The sequence below is a fragment of the Pararge aegeria genome, chromosome 13 (assembly GCF_905163445.1).
Source record: "Pararge aegeria chromosome 13, ilParAegt1.1, whole genome shotgun sequence".
NCBI lineage: Eukaryota > Metazoa > Arthropoda > Insecta > Lepidoptera > Nymphalidae > Pararge > Pararge aegeria.
In genome coordinates, this window is record NC_053192.1 from 17,026,249 (window position 1) to 17,044,476 (window position 18,228).

Here is an 18,228-nt window from a genome sequence, read left to right on the forward strand (position 1 = left end):
CCGCATCGTCCGCCTGTATTTACTACTATCTTATTACTCCATTTACTCGACTCCGATGTGTCGCAGATTAATCACCTTCCCCGAACATTGAAATGCGAAAAAAATTTTCTTAATCCGACACCAAAATAAACTCTTTGCTTTCTTATGTTATACCTACTATATATATAAAGCTGAAGAGTTTTGTTTGTTTGTTTTGACTAGAATTCGATGATCTCTGGAACCACTGGTCTGATTTGTAAATTCTTTTACTTTTTATAGCCCATTTATCGTGGAAGGCTACATACCATCAAGCTGAGACCAATAGGAGCATTGCACCAATAAAGAATGTTTCAAAATCAAGCGCTGCGTAAACGGTTAGTTAGTAAAGTTTCGATAAAATCATGTATGACAAAGCTGTTCCCCCTTAAAAGGTTTATCAAAAAGTCCGCGACAGCATATCTATATTTTAAGGTTGACTTAAAAGCGGACGAAGTCGCGAGATATAATGATGTGAATAGTAATAGGTGTAATCCGAATCAAACTAACTACTTAGTTTAATAAAGTATAAAGGCAACTAATAAAATAAGTATATAATAATTTAAATAATACACAAATTAGTAAAAATACTTGTGTAAATTACATCATACAAAGACAAATAAATTGTAATCTATCAGAATAATATTGGTCGTTGTTAGGCTAATTTATTTAGCGTTTGCTCTCGCGTGAGATCTCAGTGGGATTCCAACCGCCGTTATGGATATCCGCGTGCTGACGTTCCTACTGCTGATAACCGCAGCGCACAGCTCCATGGAGGAAGTCATCGAAGTGATCAAACTCAGCCAAGCAGTAGTAGAGCAAGTTCTAGGTGCATGGGGCGAAATTCACGAAGAATTAGATGCGGAGGCGCTACCCACATTGGCACTTCTAGAAAAAGCTGTGAAAACGGTCGATGACCAAAATGAAAAAATTGTTTTGGGACGACTGGATCACATTACTCGGACCATCCAACGACTAGAACGTCGAATAGATCAGTCGAACGCCGTTGCGATGCTATTGGCGAGAACGGCTGGGACCCGCACAAACTTGCAACTGGGGCTACGCGAAATGATAACACTACTAGATAGAGTCGCGCTTTACGATCGGCGGATGAGGAGCTACTTGGGACTGCAGAACTTCTTGGAGCGATCTACGTTGGAAGACTTCGCGGAGTGGTGTGTCAGCCACAATCCCTTGGCGTTGCCGGGTCAGCTGGAGGGCATACATGCGCTGATCGTGCCCCCGAATGAGAAGTTACTAGGACGCAGCATCTTAGATTTGATTCTGGACGATATACAGGTTTGAGATATTTGCCTATCGATTATACTAATTTTTTTATTTATTGGTAGTAAGTGATGTACCTCATAAGAAGGCTAAGAGCCACTCAGCGATAGAGAGTGGACTGGATGAGGAGGCCCGAAAATAGGAAAAGTTGACGCTACTTGAAAGAGATAGGCCTCTTTCAAGTAGCAGCAGTAGCTCTGTCCAGCAGTGGACGCACATTGGCTGATGATGATGATGATAATGTAACAAAGTCCTGAGTTAGTAACGCCTATTAGCTAGTTACCACCCTACCGACAAAGACGTGCCGCTAAGCGATTAAGTGTTCCGGTTGTGTGAATTTCTATTTTTTTTATCAGTCAAGTGTCAGTTTTTGGCCCCTAAACTTTACATAAGAATCACATGAGAGTTCGTGAAACGTTTTTTTTCTTAAGGAATCACCTACTTCATCACACGTACATCACTAGGCATCCAATTAAAGCGATTCTAAAATTTCGTGAAAAAGGGTATTTCAAGTCTAAGATAGTTACGGGTTACCCTGTTAGGGTTATTTTAAACGCATACCCCTAATGGGCGGTGAGTCTTTCTCGTTAAGGTGATCACCAAACTAAACCAGAAATAATATATAAATTTATAACTGAACAAACCCCGGCTTTAGAGCTAGAAACTATTCGAGCTCTTTCATCTGATACCCATATTGCGAGAAGTGTGAAAAAATATATAATGCGCCATTTTGTTGCGGCAGCCAAGTTGGACGGATTTTAATCAAACATAGCTAAGAATACTTCGACACGCACACACACACACAGACACGTCAAAGGTAAAAAAACCGCGACTTTTTGGGTCAGTAAAAATTTAATAATGAATTCCAAAGTTTCCGGGGAGCCCCCATTTGTAGGTCTCAAATTACCGATTGGTTCAATCCTGGAAAGCATCCGGCTCCGCTTTCATTTCTCACAAGATAGGAAAATAAATATTAAATCGCAAATTGTTGATGTTGGAAAGGAGTAACTGCTAATGCCCGTTTTTACCTACGACTAGAAAGGTAATTCCTCAATAAGTAACGCCTAATCGAAGCAGATTCTGCAGAATATTGCAGTAATTTTTAACCCATCCCTAATAGGTTTCTACGCGGCGTCGTACCGGTAAGCTAAACCGCTTAGTGGCACTTCTTTGTTGGTAGGGTGGTAACCACGGCCAAAACCTCGCACCAGACCAGACTAGAGACAACTAAGAAATTATAAATTCCCAAAGAGTTGGGAAAGTTAGTAGTAGTTTCATATTTTTTCGCGACTAAAAGCTAGATGTAGCACATAGTTTTCAAGCTTGATTTAAGCTTCATTTATTGTTAGGTATTGTATTGTACACATTTTTTCCTGTACATCCTTCCTTCCTTCCTTAATATTATAAATGTGTATGTAAGTTTATTTGTTACGCTTTCAGGCAAAAACTACTTAACCGATCCTCATGAAACTTTGTACACATATTCTTGGAAGTGTTAGAAGTAATATAGGATACTTTTTATCCCGACATTAAGCTCGGTTCCTTTGGGAGAGGGGATGAGTGTTTGACGATTTTACACCATAACTCCAACAAATTATAACCGATTTCAATAAATATATTTGTACTATAGATAGAGGTTATAACATGTGTTTAATTTTGCCCAAACTGTGGTAGGAGATAGCAGACAGAACTCCTCAGCGGACAGCTTAGCCATACTGAATACTTTAACTTTTTTGAAATCTACAACTAAATTTAATGCTATATCAATAACAAAATCAAACGCAGATGAAGTCGTGGGCAACAGCTAGTACCTGATATACGCATCATCATATAAAGTGCCATCTTTGGAACTAAATCCATACTATGTTAATAACGCTAAAGTTTGCTTGTTTGTTTGTCCTTCGTTTACGCCCTAATGAAGCAACCAATCAACGAAGTAGCAAAGGCTACTGTTCATCCCGGGAAAGCAAATGGTTCCGACGGGATTTGTGAAGCACCGTAAACAACGCGACGAAGACCGCGTTCAACATCTAGTTAATAAATGAGTATTGGATCCGAAACAAAAAAAAATAACAAAATAGAAGATACCTACGTAATACCTTCTATTAATTTTGTTATTTTTTTTCCTTTATTGAGGCCTAAATTATGAGTTTTTGAACGAAAATAATTGCTTAGATAAGCAATCTCGAGCGTGGCGAAGTCAAAGTTTAGACGATAACCAAATTCGACAACAGTGGGTATCTATTTCTGAGTAGGTATTCGCAACGGGGACGCATTATTCAATAAATTAATCGCTAAAGTTTTCCTTATATTTTTAGAATCTCAAATATCCGACATTATCTAAGTACTACCTTCTATGTCAATAAAAAATCAAAATAGTTTATTTTCTCAGTTTTAATAAGATTGAAAGTTTGGAACCTTCTTTTAGATGTAGTAGTACTACACTTGTATCAGAAGACTCCGCTCAATAAAAATATCCGTTATATGCGTAAAAGATGTAAGTTGCAGTTTAGAATAAGTACACTGAAATTTAGGTAAATTACACAACGTGTACGTGTGTGTGTGTGTGTGTGTGTTTGTGTGTGTGTGTGTTTGTGTGTGTGTGTGTGTGTGTGTGTGTGTGAATGTGTAATCGAGTAATAGATGTGCTTCAAGTAATTATATAATACGCTTTAAAAGGTTTTCCACGTCTTCGTAACTAAGAGATGAGAGGTAGTCAACAAGTATATACCTACTCATATGTTATCTATACTTATAAAAAAACTGTAACTGGAAGATTTCTGTAAATTTAATATACATATTTTGAAAATGTTGACAGGGGGATGCTTTATAATCGATGCTGAGTCCAAAACAGATTTTTATTTAATTTTTGTCTGTCTGTCTGTCTGTCTGGGCATCACGTAAAAACTACTGAACGGATTTAGATACAATTTAGTATAGTGGTAGCTGACATTCGGGTCAACATATAGTCTACTTTTTTTCCCGATAAACAATAAGTTTCCTTCCGGAAATGGGATGGAAATTTTTATCAATTTTGGTTCAGCTCTGTTAAATTTTTACCGATTTTAATAATTCTTTTTTTATTTCAAAGTGCATACTATCAAGCATGTATTCTGTAATTTTAAGGAAGATCTGATAAATGTTCTCGAAGATAAAGGGCATAACTCTTCACTGAAAACAGCAAGTCGCAAGGCATAAAGGGGCAACGAATGCATGCGTACCGCCCTACTAATATTATAAATGCGAAAGTTTGTTAGAATGTATGTATGGATGGATGTATGTATGTATGGATGGATGGATGCAGGTTTGTTTCACTTTAACGCCACAACGGATGGTCCGCTAAATTTTGGCAGAGACATACAATATAGTCTGGAATAACTCATAGGCTTCTTTTTATCTCGGAAAAGCAAACAGCTTCAACAGGATAGCATCACAATTTTTCCGCAATTGTTTTCAAAATCCGCGCAATTCGCTTTTTAGATAATCGTGTTTTTTTGGATAGGCTTAGTTGAGGACCTGAAAAGTGTGTCAGCGAAAAACTACCGAACGGATTTTTGTACGATTTTCACTAATGAACAGAGTGACTCATGCGTAAGGTTTTAGTTTATTTTATTATGGTGTCCTGTAAATTAGCTGAAATATACCGATGTTTGTTAAAGATGTCATACTTGACTTGGAGCTTTACTGGCGTACGCCGCGAAAATGATTGATAATAGGTACATAAAAATAATGTGTGTCATAATTATTACCTACAAAAAAGTCTGGGAGGCTATACGTCTAACTGTTAGGTCACAAAAACCGCTTTTTGTTTTAATTCGTCAATCAAAACACGGGTACAATCTAAAGATGGTGGCATCCTAAAAACATTAGAAATGCGAAAGTTTGTGAGGATGGATGTATGGATGGATTTATGTATCAACTAAAATAATGACATTTTACTAACCACGTAAAATAATAGATAGCTAGCATACGTTGATTATAATGTTAGCATTAGATCTATTCTAGGTTTTAGATTGACTCATACGCGAACGAAGTCGCGAGGGTCCGCTAGTTGTACATATATAACTTGGATATTATTTCCACTTACTACAGCTATTCTTAACACAAATTACTGACTAACTAAAGTAACAACCATAGTATTAAGAACGTACAGAAGCCGTGTACACAACTACCTACTATTGAAAGATCAAAAATCACGGAACCGCGGTTAGCCATTAGATACCATTAAGCAGTTGACAGTAATTACTTAAGTTCTAGAAGTTTAAAAAATTAGAAAACATTCCGGAGATGTGATGTAAGACGTGCGCGGGACGTTTTCACAGTGTTTGGACACAATGCACTTCATAAAATAATGGCTGAATGAGTAATCTGGCACAACGGTGTGAATTTAAGCAGTAGGTCCGGGTTCGATTCCCGGCAGGAACAATCTGGGAATTTATAATTTCTGCATTTTCTCTGGTCTGGTCTGGTGGCTTTGGGCGTGGCTTGTTACCAACCTACCGACAAAGACGTGCTTAGCGATTTTGTGTTCGATACTCCCTAACTGGTTAACCCGCCACCATCTTAAATAAATAAATAAATAAATATACTACGACAATACACACATCGCCACCTAGCCCCAAAGTAAGCATAGCTTGTGTTATGGGTACTAAGATGACTGATGAATATTTTTATGAATATTATACATAAATACTTAGAATATTCATCATACACACCCAGACACTGAAAAATACTCATGCTCATCACACAAACATTTTCCAGTTGTGGGAATCGAACCCTCTTATCTCTTAGGCATCATCACATACCAGGTGAGATTGCAGTCAAGGGCTAACTTGTAGTGGAATAAAAATAAATGTCCTTAATTCTGTGCTGACAACGATTTTAAGTACATAATATAATACTAACAACGTAACAATGTAAGTGATGTGAGAAATAAAAGTTTTTTTTTTTTTTAATATTGTTGGTCTATACAGGAGGACCACCCAAACCTGTGCAACTACAAAATGTCCACCCATCAACTGATCTACGATATGTATAACACGATAGCCCTTACGGAGATCAAGGGTTTCGCCATTATGCAGTTCTCTTGGATGCTGCTGAGGATATACGGCAAAGGTAAATATTGAAGGTAAATTTGACGACCCTGCTTTCAGAGTCCAAGGCCGTGGGTGGTCCCCACAACTGGAAAATGCTTGCGTGATAAACAAGAATGCTTTTGAATAAATATACTACGACAATACACATCGCCATATAACCCATTTTGCTTTTGTTATGGATACAAGATGACTGATGAATATTTTTAAGAATTCTATATACATAAATATCTGGTGCTTACGTATAAGCACCAGATATTTATTTATATAGAAGGCTATATAGTATAAGTGTAAAAATATTCATCAGCAATATTAAAGAAATATATATTTATATTATACAGATGAGCACCCAGACACTAAAAAACATTCATGTTCATCACACAAGCATTTTCCAGTTGTGGGATTCGAACCCACAGCCTTGCACTCAGAACGCAGGGTCTCCGCCCACTGCGCTAATCGACCGTCGGTGTATCCCATAGTTACGTGGGATAAAATATACTTTGTACCACGTTTCATATCCTAAAGTCTTCAGGAACTAAGGATTTTGGACGAAAAGATGTCACGAAGTTTCCCGAGCGCTGCCCGTCATATAATAAGCAAATAAATACTCTTTCTATTTCAATTTCTACTCTATTTTCATCGGAGTTGAATTCTTTGATAAAAACGATGGCAATATGCAATAATAACAGAAAAAAATGCGTACAAAAAATATGAAAAACACATAAAGCTGTGCGCCTCATTTGAGATACTCGAAACATGCAAATTTGTACGATAACATCCTGATGTTTTTAAAAACTCCAAGACATGCCCCGGCAGCATACATTGCGGCGCATGCGCAAACAAAAATTGGTCCTACTGCCATCTAAATTAAAATCCACAGCACCGGCCCAAACCCCATTTGTATAAAAATTTACAAAAAAACCCGGAACATATAAAAGACAAAGATAGTATAAACTAATTTACAAAATCCTTAAAACATTACTTGCTGGAGAAAGCTTATTATTAAATAAACGACTTCCTAAATGAGAATAAGTATTTAATATTGACAATAATAAGTCCGCATCTCAATCTGGTTACAGCACCCTCACAGGGTTACGTTTCAAATGTAAACATTACATTGACATTCTTTTTAAAAAAAATAATAACTATGTAATCTATCTAACACTAGCGGACCCCAGCGCCATCTGTCGAGCTGATTTGTGAATCCAAACCATCCAGGGTGCCACCCAAACGCATACCAAAAAAAAGTCATTCAAATTGGTTTAGCCGTTTAGGAGGAGTTCAGTGACAAACACACGCACACAAAAAATATATACATAAAGATTGTAATGGAATTGTAATTGAATAAATAAATAAATATGTTTTATTATTCCAGGCAACTTCACATATGAAGCTAGTTTGGCCAGGAAACGGTACGAAGAGCGGAATACTCTCACAGCGGACGCTGTACGGGCCGCTTTGTATAAAGCAGACAGAGATTTGTATGCATGTGATCAAGAGGACCGTCAACTAGGTAAACTATAGTTACATATGTAGTATGGTGACGGCAGATGTCAGCGACCCTCGCCTACCCGCGGGTGTCGTACGAGGCGACTTAGGAAGTATAACGGAGAACGGGCAGTAGGGTACTTTGTGCTGTTACCATTCCCTGCGACTACCAATCTGTCAGTGGTGTGCATAGAGGGTATACACAGGGTATGCAAATGATATAAAACGAAGAAAATATCCAGTACCAGTTAAAAATACTTAAGGGTAGGCTTTTATAACTCTTACAATGCCTAACCTTAAGTTTTTATTACTCGCCAACAGTGCCGTGCATACCCTCTATGCACGCCACTGTTGGCAACTGACCACTCTATATTATTTGCAGCAGTTTTGTTAGTACCGGCATATGACATATAACTTACTACATCCGGAGCAGTACGGTTTTACTAAAGGTCGTAGCACCACGGATGCAGGCGCTAAACTTTTAAAACATGAGTACGATGCCTGGGAACGTTCGCAGAATGCCATTGGTGTTTTTTGTGATCTATCCAAAGCATTCGATTGTGTTGATCATAAAACCTTGCTTCTTAAACTAGCCCATTATGGTATCAAAAACGTTGCACTAAATTTGGTTGCCTCTTATCTCAATGACAGAACCCAAAGGGTTTGCATAAAAGACATTAAGTCGCAGGGGTCGGCTACGTCAATGGGTGTCCCACAGGGTTCAATTTTGGGTCCCTTTCTATTTTTGGTGTATATAAATGATCTACCACACCATGTCAGTGAAACCTGTGACATTGTACTGTTTGCAGATGATACATCTCTAATTTTTAAAACTGATAGAGGTAGAGACAACTCTGACGATGTAAGCCGTGCTATGTCGCATGTGTCGTACTGGTTTACTGTCAATAATTTACTTTTAAATGCAAAAAAAACTAAGTGTGTGGGATTTATTTTACCAAATGTAAAGAAAGTTATTAAAAATATAATAATAAATGGAGAATCACTAAAAATGGAAGATTCCACAGTTTTTCTGGGCATGACCTTGGATTGTAAGCTTCAGTGGGGTACCCATATAGATACACTAGCAGGTAAACTAAGCTCGGCTGCCTACGCCGTCAGGAAATTTAGACAGATTACTGACGTAGAAATAGCAAGACTTGTTTAATTCGCGTCATAGTGTGATGTCTTACGGGATCTTATTATGGGGCAAAGCTGCTGATATTGAAACTATATTCATATTGCAGAAAAGAGCTGTACGGTCAATATATAAACTTAAATCACGTGAATCCCTCCGTGAAAAATTTAAAGAAATTGGTATACTTACGGTAGCCTCACAATATATTTATAACAATATAGTATTTGTAAGACAACATATTAGTCTTTATAAACAAATAGTTGATATAAACAGTCGACTTACAAGAAATGGTCATAAATTAGTGACATCTGCATATCGTCTGCGAAAGGTGCAGAAGTCATTTGTGGGATTGAGTATACGCTTTTATAATATGATTCCTAAGGTAATTTTGGACCTACCAATGCATAAGTTTAAAGAATGTGTTAAAACACATTTATTACAGCGAGTTTATTATACAATTGATGAGTTTCTTAATGACAAGGTTGCTTGGAAGCATCATGACCTCCGCTTTCATCTCTCACAAGATAGAAAAATGAATGTTAAAATGTAAAATGTAAATTTTTGATGTTGGAAAAGAGCAACTGCTGAGTTTCTTGCCGGCTTCTTCTCGGTAGAATCTGCCTTCCGAACGTGGTAGAATCACTACACACGGACAGACTTGACGTTTTAAAAGTGCTTGTATTAGGCCTACTTGAAATAAATGAATTTTGAATTTTGAATTTTTTGACATTCTTTAATTTTTATTATTTTTAATATTTTTTGCAATTGAGTGGTGATGTAGGAGTAAATTAAGATTTGCATGTCGTAGACTGCGACTAAACGTGTATAATATTTTGTCATGTTCTAAGCAAATAAATGAATTTGAATTTAAAATTTGAATAACATAAACACTGAAAAACAATCATGTTCATCACTATCTATGTTGAGTTAACTTATTTTCGGAAAATCCAGGTCAAACATACGAGGAAGTGACCCGTTTGCTGCAAGGCTACGTAGCGAACGAGGTGGACATACACTCGGGACACTCCTGCTGGAAGGGCTGCTCGCACTTCCAGCGGACGGACCACAAGAGCTGCCAATACAGCTCCGAGCTATGCGGCAAACAAGCGGCTTGCAAAGGAAGGATCATGAATTGTAAATTCATCGACTCTAAAATGTGGGTCTGCAGAGCGGTAAGAAATGAACGTTTTGCGAGATGTTTTTTTCCATTTCCAATATTGTATGTCCGTCTGTCAGCAGTCTACATATCATGAACCATTACAGGTTTTATTGTATAGTATTTCTGTTGCCGCTATAACAACAAATACTAAATTAATTTAATCTACTGACAGCCGTTTGGCGCAGTGGGCAGCGACCTTGCTTTCTGAGTCCAAGTCAATTATGAAGAGCAATTACCTAACTGTGAAATGCTTTCTGAGTCCATGGCCGTGGGTTTGATTCCCACAACTGGAACATGTTTGTGTGATGAACATGAATGTTTCACAGTGCACTATAAATATTTACGTGTATTATATTCATAAAAATATTTATCAGCTATCTAAGTACCCATAACACAAGCTACGCTTACTTTGGGGCTCGATGGCGAAGTGTGTGACGTAGTATATTTATTTATTTATAGTAATAATTGACGGAGCAACCAGATGGCCCATCTGATGGTAAGTGGAAAACCATTGTCTATTAACAGAGCAACATCCGCATCCATCTTCCAATCCTAAGAGGCGGATGAAAATTGAAATCCTTCTTTTATCAATTTATTTTTCAAGATACATCCATGAAACTATGATTTTAGGTTTTTGATTAAAAATAAAAAATACGTACGTAATATAGCAAATTTTAAAAATTTCATTTCCAGTTTTGGGAATCGAACCCGCGGTCTTGGACTCAGAAAGCAGGGTCGCTGCCCGCTGCACCAATCGGTCGTCAAAATTATATAATTATTGTATTCACAGGGCCAGAATAGCAATCGTCGATATGAGTGGATCCAGTTTGAAAACGGTAAACAATTTGGAAATATTGGCAGTTGCGATCGCGGTACGACTAAGGTAACACCAATTACAAGATGAATTATTGGAAAAGAAAATTAACAAAAAAGAACCGACTTTGTTAACTCGGTTCAAGTACACAAGTCGGTTCCTTTTTTGTAATAAAAAAAAATTCACGCTTTGTGTGGGTAGTTTTGCAAGTATCTTAGTTAGCCAAATGTAAACTGTTCTTCACCCTTTACGTTTTAGTTCACTGTCAGGTTTTTTATTGTGATGTGCATAAATTGCTTAGCCATATACTATAATCGCGCAACCCGTGCTATACAAATTATTTATTTTATTTTTCTTTAATTGGAAAACCAACAGTTGTAGATACTGAATAGTTAACAAATTGGTTGACTTAAAACTAATACACACGACATAGCGGAGAGAACGGATCTGTTTTGTTGTACTCTGACTGAACTCACAAAGGTTGCTTTGTGGTGCATTTGCTACTCTGGTAAAGTTTAGTGTGTAGGTAGGCATCAGTATCTACGCTAGTGCATTAGGAAATTCCTGTAAACTAGTCGTAAGTTGGAAATAAATAAATAAATAAATAATAATAACAGGTTTCCACAGATTGTATACTTAGTTCCGGTAGCCATCAATGTTCTTCATCATCAGTTCCACTAAAGCGTATAGAAATTTAATTGCTTGAAATGCACATGATTCCAAAAAGTTCTCCAACTTTTTGGAATTATGTGCGTGGACCGAGTCCACGCACATCCACGGAAGGACTTCGGAGATGGACTTTCCGGAGATCCACGGAAAGGAAAGTCCAATTCCAACATATTACTTCAGCTTTCATCGCCCCTTTTATTACATCTATAGCGCTCGCAATCGAGGAGTATTTTCCGCATATTATTAACTCTATACCGTCAATGTTAAATGGGCCTAATAATACCGGTTTAAGAGTCTTAAATCTTTGTACAAATCCCGTACTTAAATTTTTTATTTTACAAAGTTCTGGCAAGAGCTGCAGAATTGTATACAAATTTGAGCTTTAAAACATAAGAATAACATCCATGTTGCTCTTATTTTCAAGTATTTTGATACTCGGAAACGACTCTTCCCTTGCGAGCGAGCAAATCTTGTAAGCGTACCTACTGTTCAGTCAATATTCTAGATTCGTTGGACAAGAATTTTCTAATAAAGTCAGTTTATGAAAATAACTATGGTTTAAAAAAAGAAAGAATGCGGAAAACCTCTAAGTATAGGAGGATTGAAAACATTGAATTATATCAGCTAAAATAATAAACTAAGACATATGCAAATAGATTTATAAATATCGGACAATTCTGTACCTATGTCAAACATACCGATTTGAACAGCATTGTGTTTGAAAAGGACATACCTTTTCAGCTACGCTAACGCTGTTATTTTCAGCCTAGAAGATAACAACTTTAGTTTTGCCAGAAACATTTCATATTTAAGAAAACATAATCACTAACTACATAATGAGTTTTGTTAAGTTTAGTGTTTAACCCTTGACAATTCTCTAATTACGCTGTCCCCAGGTGGATTCTTGGCGGAGTTGGGTATTCTGGCAGTGTTCTTACTGCATGTGCATCTGCGAAGAATACGGTCCGTACTCTGATCGTTATTTCAACCTTTGGGACACCACATCAGATATTCAGAAAAATAAGTAAGCCTCTTAGAATTTAAGGTCATTTATTACTTGGTACTCATAATTTCAAATCCATTAAATAAGTGTTTTTAAATAATTTAAAATCTGATTTTCGTCTGATAGATGGTATACATCGTAGCGATGGTATAAGCTGCATTTGTTAAAATGCTATTTTTGTAATGCCGCGGGTAATTTTATACCAGCAGTTTTTCGGGAGATCTGATATAGGTATGTTCAACGTTAGAGCCGGATATAGGTAACAAACACACGCATGTATTATATAAAAATGGGTTGTCATCTCAATTACAAGACATAGTTATTAAGATTTCTATTGTTGTCATTGACGAACCTGCGGCTGTCCATATTTTGTTGAATCTTCTTTCCATTTAATTAAGACCATACAGAATCCACTTTGAGCCATTATTGTGTCCAAAAACAGTGAAAACGCTCCGCGCCCGTCTCACTTTGCACCCCCAGATTGCTAGCTCACAAACTATCCCATTTTCCAATTTGATGGTGAACTTTAAGAACATTAGAGGTTAAATAATCACTGTCAACTGCCAATGGTATGAAGTGACTAACCTTTGTTCGGGAAACCATACTAAAGTGGAGTGGTTTTTGATATTAGACGTGTGTATGTTCTAAATTCTGTACTCCTACCCTTCTTAAGTATATTTTTGCTTACTTATACTTTTAGATATTCTTTATGTAAGTTCCTCAACAATTTGTAAATAAACATTACACTATAAAGTAACGTGGCGGTCTCCGCATCATCAAGCTAGATGGCGCCACAACATCGCCAGCATCGCGCTAGCGAAGTTTTCACAAATAATGACCGTACAACTTTCAAAGACGAATGATTGGACTTCGGTCTCCAAGCACGAAGAAACCCGCTCGGAGAAAGTAACCTATTGTTACGGTCGCGTACATCACATACAGTAACAAAAGGATTATTTGACTGAATAAGTATTGTAAAACTTATTCAGTCAAATAATCCAAATTTTGTGGAAATATTTTCAAAAAAGAGTAAACCTCAGGCTATGGTCTCAAACTTGGATTTTAGCAGGCATCGTCTAATCCTCGTAAGCACTTTATCAGCAACAGAGTTATACAAATGAGGAATGCCTGAAGATGTAGTAAACTGCAGTATCACTGAATTAGTTTAGGAATATACTGGACAAGTAACAATAAGACAAAGCGCACAAGAAATGATATAGAGAAAGCTGTGTAGTCTATTATATAATAATAATTATTTACATTATAAGATAAGTAAGAAAAAACCTAGCTACCTAAATGTATTTTTGATCAAATTAACATTTCTAATTTCAGGGTGGTTACTGGTTTACAGATTGTCAAAGAAGGCCAAGTTTTCTACCTTCAGATAAGGCAAGGAAAACTAGGCAAGAGAGGCTCAATCACGAATGACGAATTGGTACCGTTACGGACCTTCACTTCAGATGACGATATAAAATATGGAGTAGACTACCACATGCTGTCTTACGAGAAAAGAGCTATCGATTTGAATAAACTACAATCACCACCTGGACACGTCTTAACTGGCGTCAGGTAATGAAATATCATCATCACTAATAACCCATTACCTCAAACATGAGGAACTGGGTTTTGTTCCGAGGGTCGGGCTAATGAATTTTATTGGGGTTTTCTATAACATTCTTAGTACCAGCCCGGAATTTAGAATTTGGCGGTTATTCATTCCCGTGTCTCGGAGAGCACGTACAGCTGTCGGTCCTGCGCCTCATGTCCTTTCGGTCCCATCGGACTATGAGAAAAGGGATAAATATTGCACTTGTGTTTGCGCACGTGACAATCTTGTGCACTATAATTTCTCCCGCGTAGCGAAGCTTTTACCACTACACTATCATTTGGTTTTAGGATTAGGTACCAAAGGGACCTATTAGTAGGTTGCATCATACCTACTTTCCAATATGGAGTGTATTGAAGTGTAGGTATGATACCTATAACTCCAAATTCTGTTCCAGATTTTGGACAAAGAATATAATCACCATAATCCCAGATTTTAACCGTATTTTGTCGCTACCCGAAGACAAAATAAACACTACGTTAGCGTTAATAATGTGTCAAAATTGTTTGGACGTTCGAACCTGCTAAACCTCGTGATAACGACTAAAACAGGGAGGTCTTTGCATCGTTCTAATCCTTGATACTGACTGTAGATGGTGCTCACGATGTCTTAGTCGTTAGTACTTGTCTTCTATAATTTACCAGCAGTGAGAAACTCGTAGACCGAAAACAATACTTCATTTTGCTCTATTCTGTATTATTTTTCGTGGCTTTATTTTGTTTATTGATAGTAAAAAAATTATCTATATTATTTTCAGATTCAGAATGAGCGGTAGCCATTTGCATTTAGAGATACGATCAACACCTTTCAATTATACGACAGGTCGTCTATCACCCCAAAATAGTCAATGGATATATGACACCGAAGACTCCGAGTTTCCTCGGTAAGTTATATTGTTTATTTATTTGTCTTATTTTTGGCATGGAGTAAGTTGGAAGTACGGAGAGTAACATTGGCTACTTCTTATCCCCGGAAAACCAACGGCTCCCGCGGAATTTTGAAAAACCCGTAAGAAACACCCGACGAAGAACTCGGACACAGCTAATTTGTACATAAAATCATGAATATTTAATTTAATTCTAGCATATTCATCATCATCAACCCATTAGCGGCCCACTACAGGGCGCGGGGTCTCTTCTCAGAATGAGAAGGTTCTAGGCCGCAGTCGACCACGCTGGCCAAGTGCGGATTTGTAGACAAACCGTTGAGAATATTATGCAGAACTCTCAGGCATGCTTTGTTTGTTTCCTCACGAAGTTTTCCTTCACCGTTTAAAACAAGTGATATTTTAATTTCTTAAATTAAAAACGCACGTAACTCCGAAGTCAGTGGTGCGTGACGGGGCTCAACACCGCTATGCTTTTGTCTAGAATATTAGTGGTTAGAAATTCGGCGTCCCGCTAACTTTTCGGATTTAGTTGCGTTTCAATTTCACGCTTAAACGGTGGATGAAAACATCGCGAGGAAACCTGCATGACTGAGCGTTTACCATAATGTTCTCAAAGTGAAGTCCACCGATCCCCCTTTTACCATATCGATGGACTACGGCCTAGGTGTTGGGAAAAACGTTTAATTTTGACACTCCTCCGTTTCAGGTCTCAGTTGAAACTGATCAAACCGGACATACCGACGCGCAGTGCCACACCCCTCCCTGTGGACTCTAAGCACGACCAATATGTCGAGTTCACTCACAGCGACTTCGAAGCAGACGCGGCGCAGAGCACCGTGCCGTTTATAGACATCCAGCCACTTAACCCTAGCAAAGGTACGTTTTTATACATGAGAAAATAAATTTAAACTCGTATCTTCAGCTTAAGCTTACAAATGTCTCTCGACTGGGCAGTGCCCCTTCCTTACTTATCTTGTACAAAAAGTTGGAACATTAAAATGGCCCCGTGCACAAGGACATAAGATGCTAATTCATAGGAGCAAGGGTTTTACAGCATTTTTTAAAATTTAACAATAAGACTTTTCTGCAATCTTGCCTGTTAGTGAGTTATAATGCAATCTAAGAAGGTAGAGACCTCACCAGTTGGGGTACGGCAGTTATATTTAAACGGTTCCTTAAGTCTAATCGGTTTCTACGCGTTATCGTATGTCTGTCCTCATTGCATCTCTTGTTTTGTTTATTTACCTAGCTTCCTATTAATGTAATTTGTTAAGTTTATTTTAATTGTAATGGAAGAGCGGAGTCTGACACAGGGGTAGGTAATACTACTCTTAAAAGAAGGCTTCAGCGATATATTGATACCACTTTGTTTCTTACCGAAATAAACTTTTTTCTTTTTTTTATCGTACGCGCTGAATCGCTAGTCGGTACCTTTGTCGTTAGGGTGGTCACTAGACACGGAAGAAGCCTCCCACCCAGTGGCGTGCACAGAGGGTGTGCACAGGGTATGCAGATGATATAAAATGAAGAAAATCTCCAGTAAGAGTTATGAAAACTCAAGGGTAGGCTTTTTATAACTCTTACTGGAGTTTTTTTTTTCATTTTATATTTTCTGCTCGCTTAGTGCATAACCTGTGCATACCCTGTACGCACGCCACTGCTCCCACCTAATCAAGCCGGAAGAAATTCAAAACGGAGACAGTTTTTTTGGGCCCACTAGCAATAATGGCGCTTATTCCTATAGTAACGGCTGGTATGGACATTTATTAGACATTTTTTTTAACCAGGGCTAGTATGGAAACAATTATCTTCCCGGGGAAAGGGCATAAATTTATCTTCTCCCACAGCTTTGTCAACTCTCGGAGCGCTGGCGCACAAGTGGAAATAGTATCCAAATAATATATGTGTAGTAGCAAACGGAGGTAAAGTTCTCTTATTCCATGTTCCCGTGATTTAGCAGTTGGAAACGTTATCTTATATTTTTTGTCTCCTGCCTGTGGTAGCCCTGTTGAGATGTTATCTTCTCCCACAGCTTTATCAACTATTCGAGGTGGAAATATTATCCAAATACGTAGGTATATCTAATAATAAACGTGGGTAAACTTCTATTACTCCCTGTGCCCGTGTTTTCGTAGGTGTGCACGTGTTAGTTTTATCCCTTGTCAGAGGATATAATCGGGGCTGTAGTTTTTGTCTGCCTATGCTATGCAGTGCTGCTAGGGATCGAACCTGGGCCCTCGACCCATAAAATCACAGCACTCACCACTGTTCCAAGGTCGTTGATGAATATTCATCATCATTATCATCAACCCCCCACTACAGGACACGAGTCTCCTGTCAAAATGAGAAGGGTTACGGCCATAGTCTACCACGCAGCAAGTGCAGATGGGCTAGACTTCACACGCCGCCGTCGCGAACATTATGGAGAACTCTCACGCATGCAGTTTCCTCGCGATGTTTTTCTTCACAGTTTAAAGCCTGTGTTGTTTAAATTGAAAAGGCACAAAACTCCGAAAAAAAATTGGTCGGGGGCTCGAACTCGGTCATCACGAAAGGAAAGCCGAAGCCTTACCCACTAGGCTGTCACCGTTAATGATGACTAAGTATTTATGTATATCATTCATAAAAATATTCATCAGGCATGTTAGTACCCATAACACAAGCTACGCTTACTTTGGGGCTAGATGGCGATGTGTGTATTGTCGTAGTAGGTATACCTATTTAATTATTTATTTGCTACCGCAGGTTCACCGCTACTTAGTGGAGCGGGTCTGTACCACCGCGGAGCGCCTTATTCCGGTGGCTTCATAGCCGCCAAGCTCGTCACCTACGACTACTCTCCACACATTGTGGCCTCGCCGCTGCCATCAACTGTTTAAAATATTGAATAGAAGCAGGCGTTACTTTTCGGAAATCCATGTTATATTATGAAAATTAAGCTTCATTTGCTATACTCCGCGAAAAGCAGGAGAATCTGTATTTGTCTCCGAAACCGGAGCATCCTCATGAGATGTTGACTTCACAATGTATAATTGTTAAGATCAACATCTCCATCAACATTGTAAAGTCAACA

The 18,228-nt window shown here is 38.1% G+C and overlaps 1 protein-coding gene across 1 annotated transcript; it reads left to right on the forward strand.

Moving 5' to 3' along the window:
* Positions 1-732: 732 nt before the first annotated feature.
* On the forward strand, positions 733-18,047 carry LOC120628861. The gene is made up of 10 exons (XM_039897509.1): positions 733-1,314; positions 6,273-6,414; positions 7,768-7,905; positions 9,967-10,187; positions 10,965-11,057; positions 12,554-12,681; positions 13,993-14,229; positions 15,024-15,149; positions 15,862-16,031; positions 17,901-18,047. Exons 1-10 carry the CDS (start codon positions 733-735, stop codon positions 18,032-18,034), a joined length of 1,971 nt encoding a protein of 656 aa, XP_039753443.1. The 3' UTR covers positions 18,035-18,047.
* The last annotated feature ends 181 nt before the right edge of the window (positions 18,048-18,228 follow it).

Bases quoted from the DNA above. Each gene is read 5' to 3' on its own strand.
- LOC120628861 (XM_039897509.1), top strand. From the start codon at position 733: ATGGATATCCGCGTGCTGACGTTCCTACTGCTGATAACCGCAGCGCAC. The intron at 7,906-9,966 runs GTAAACTATAGT...CGGAAAATCCAG, and splicing joins TCAAGAGGACCGTCAACTAG to GTCAAACATACGAGGAAGTG. The intron at 14,230-15,023 runs GTAATGAAATAT...TATTATTTTCAG, and splicing joins CACGTCTTAACTGGCGTCAG to ATTCAGAATGAGCGGTAGCC.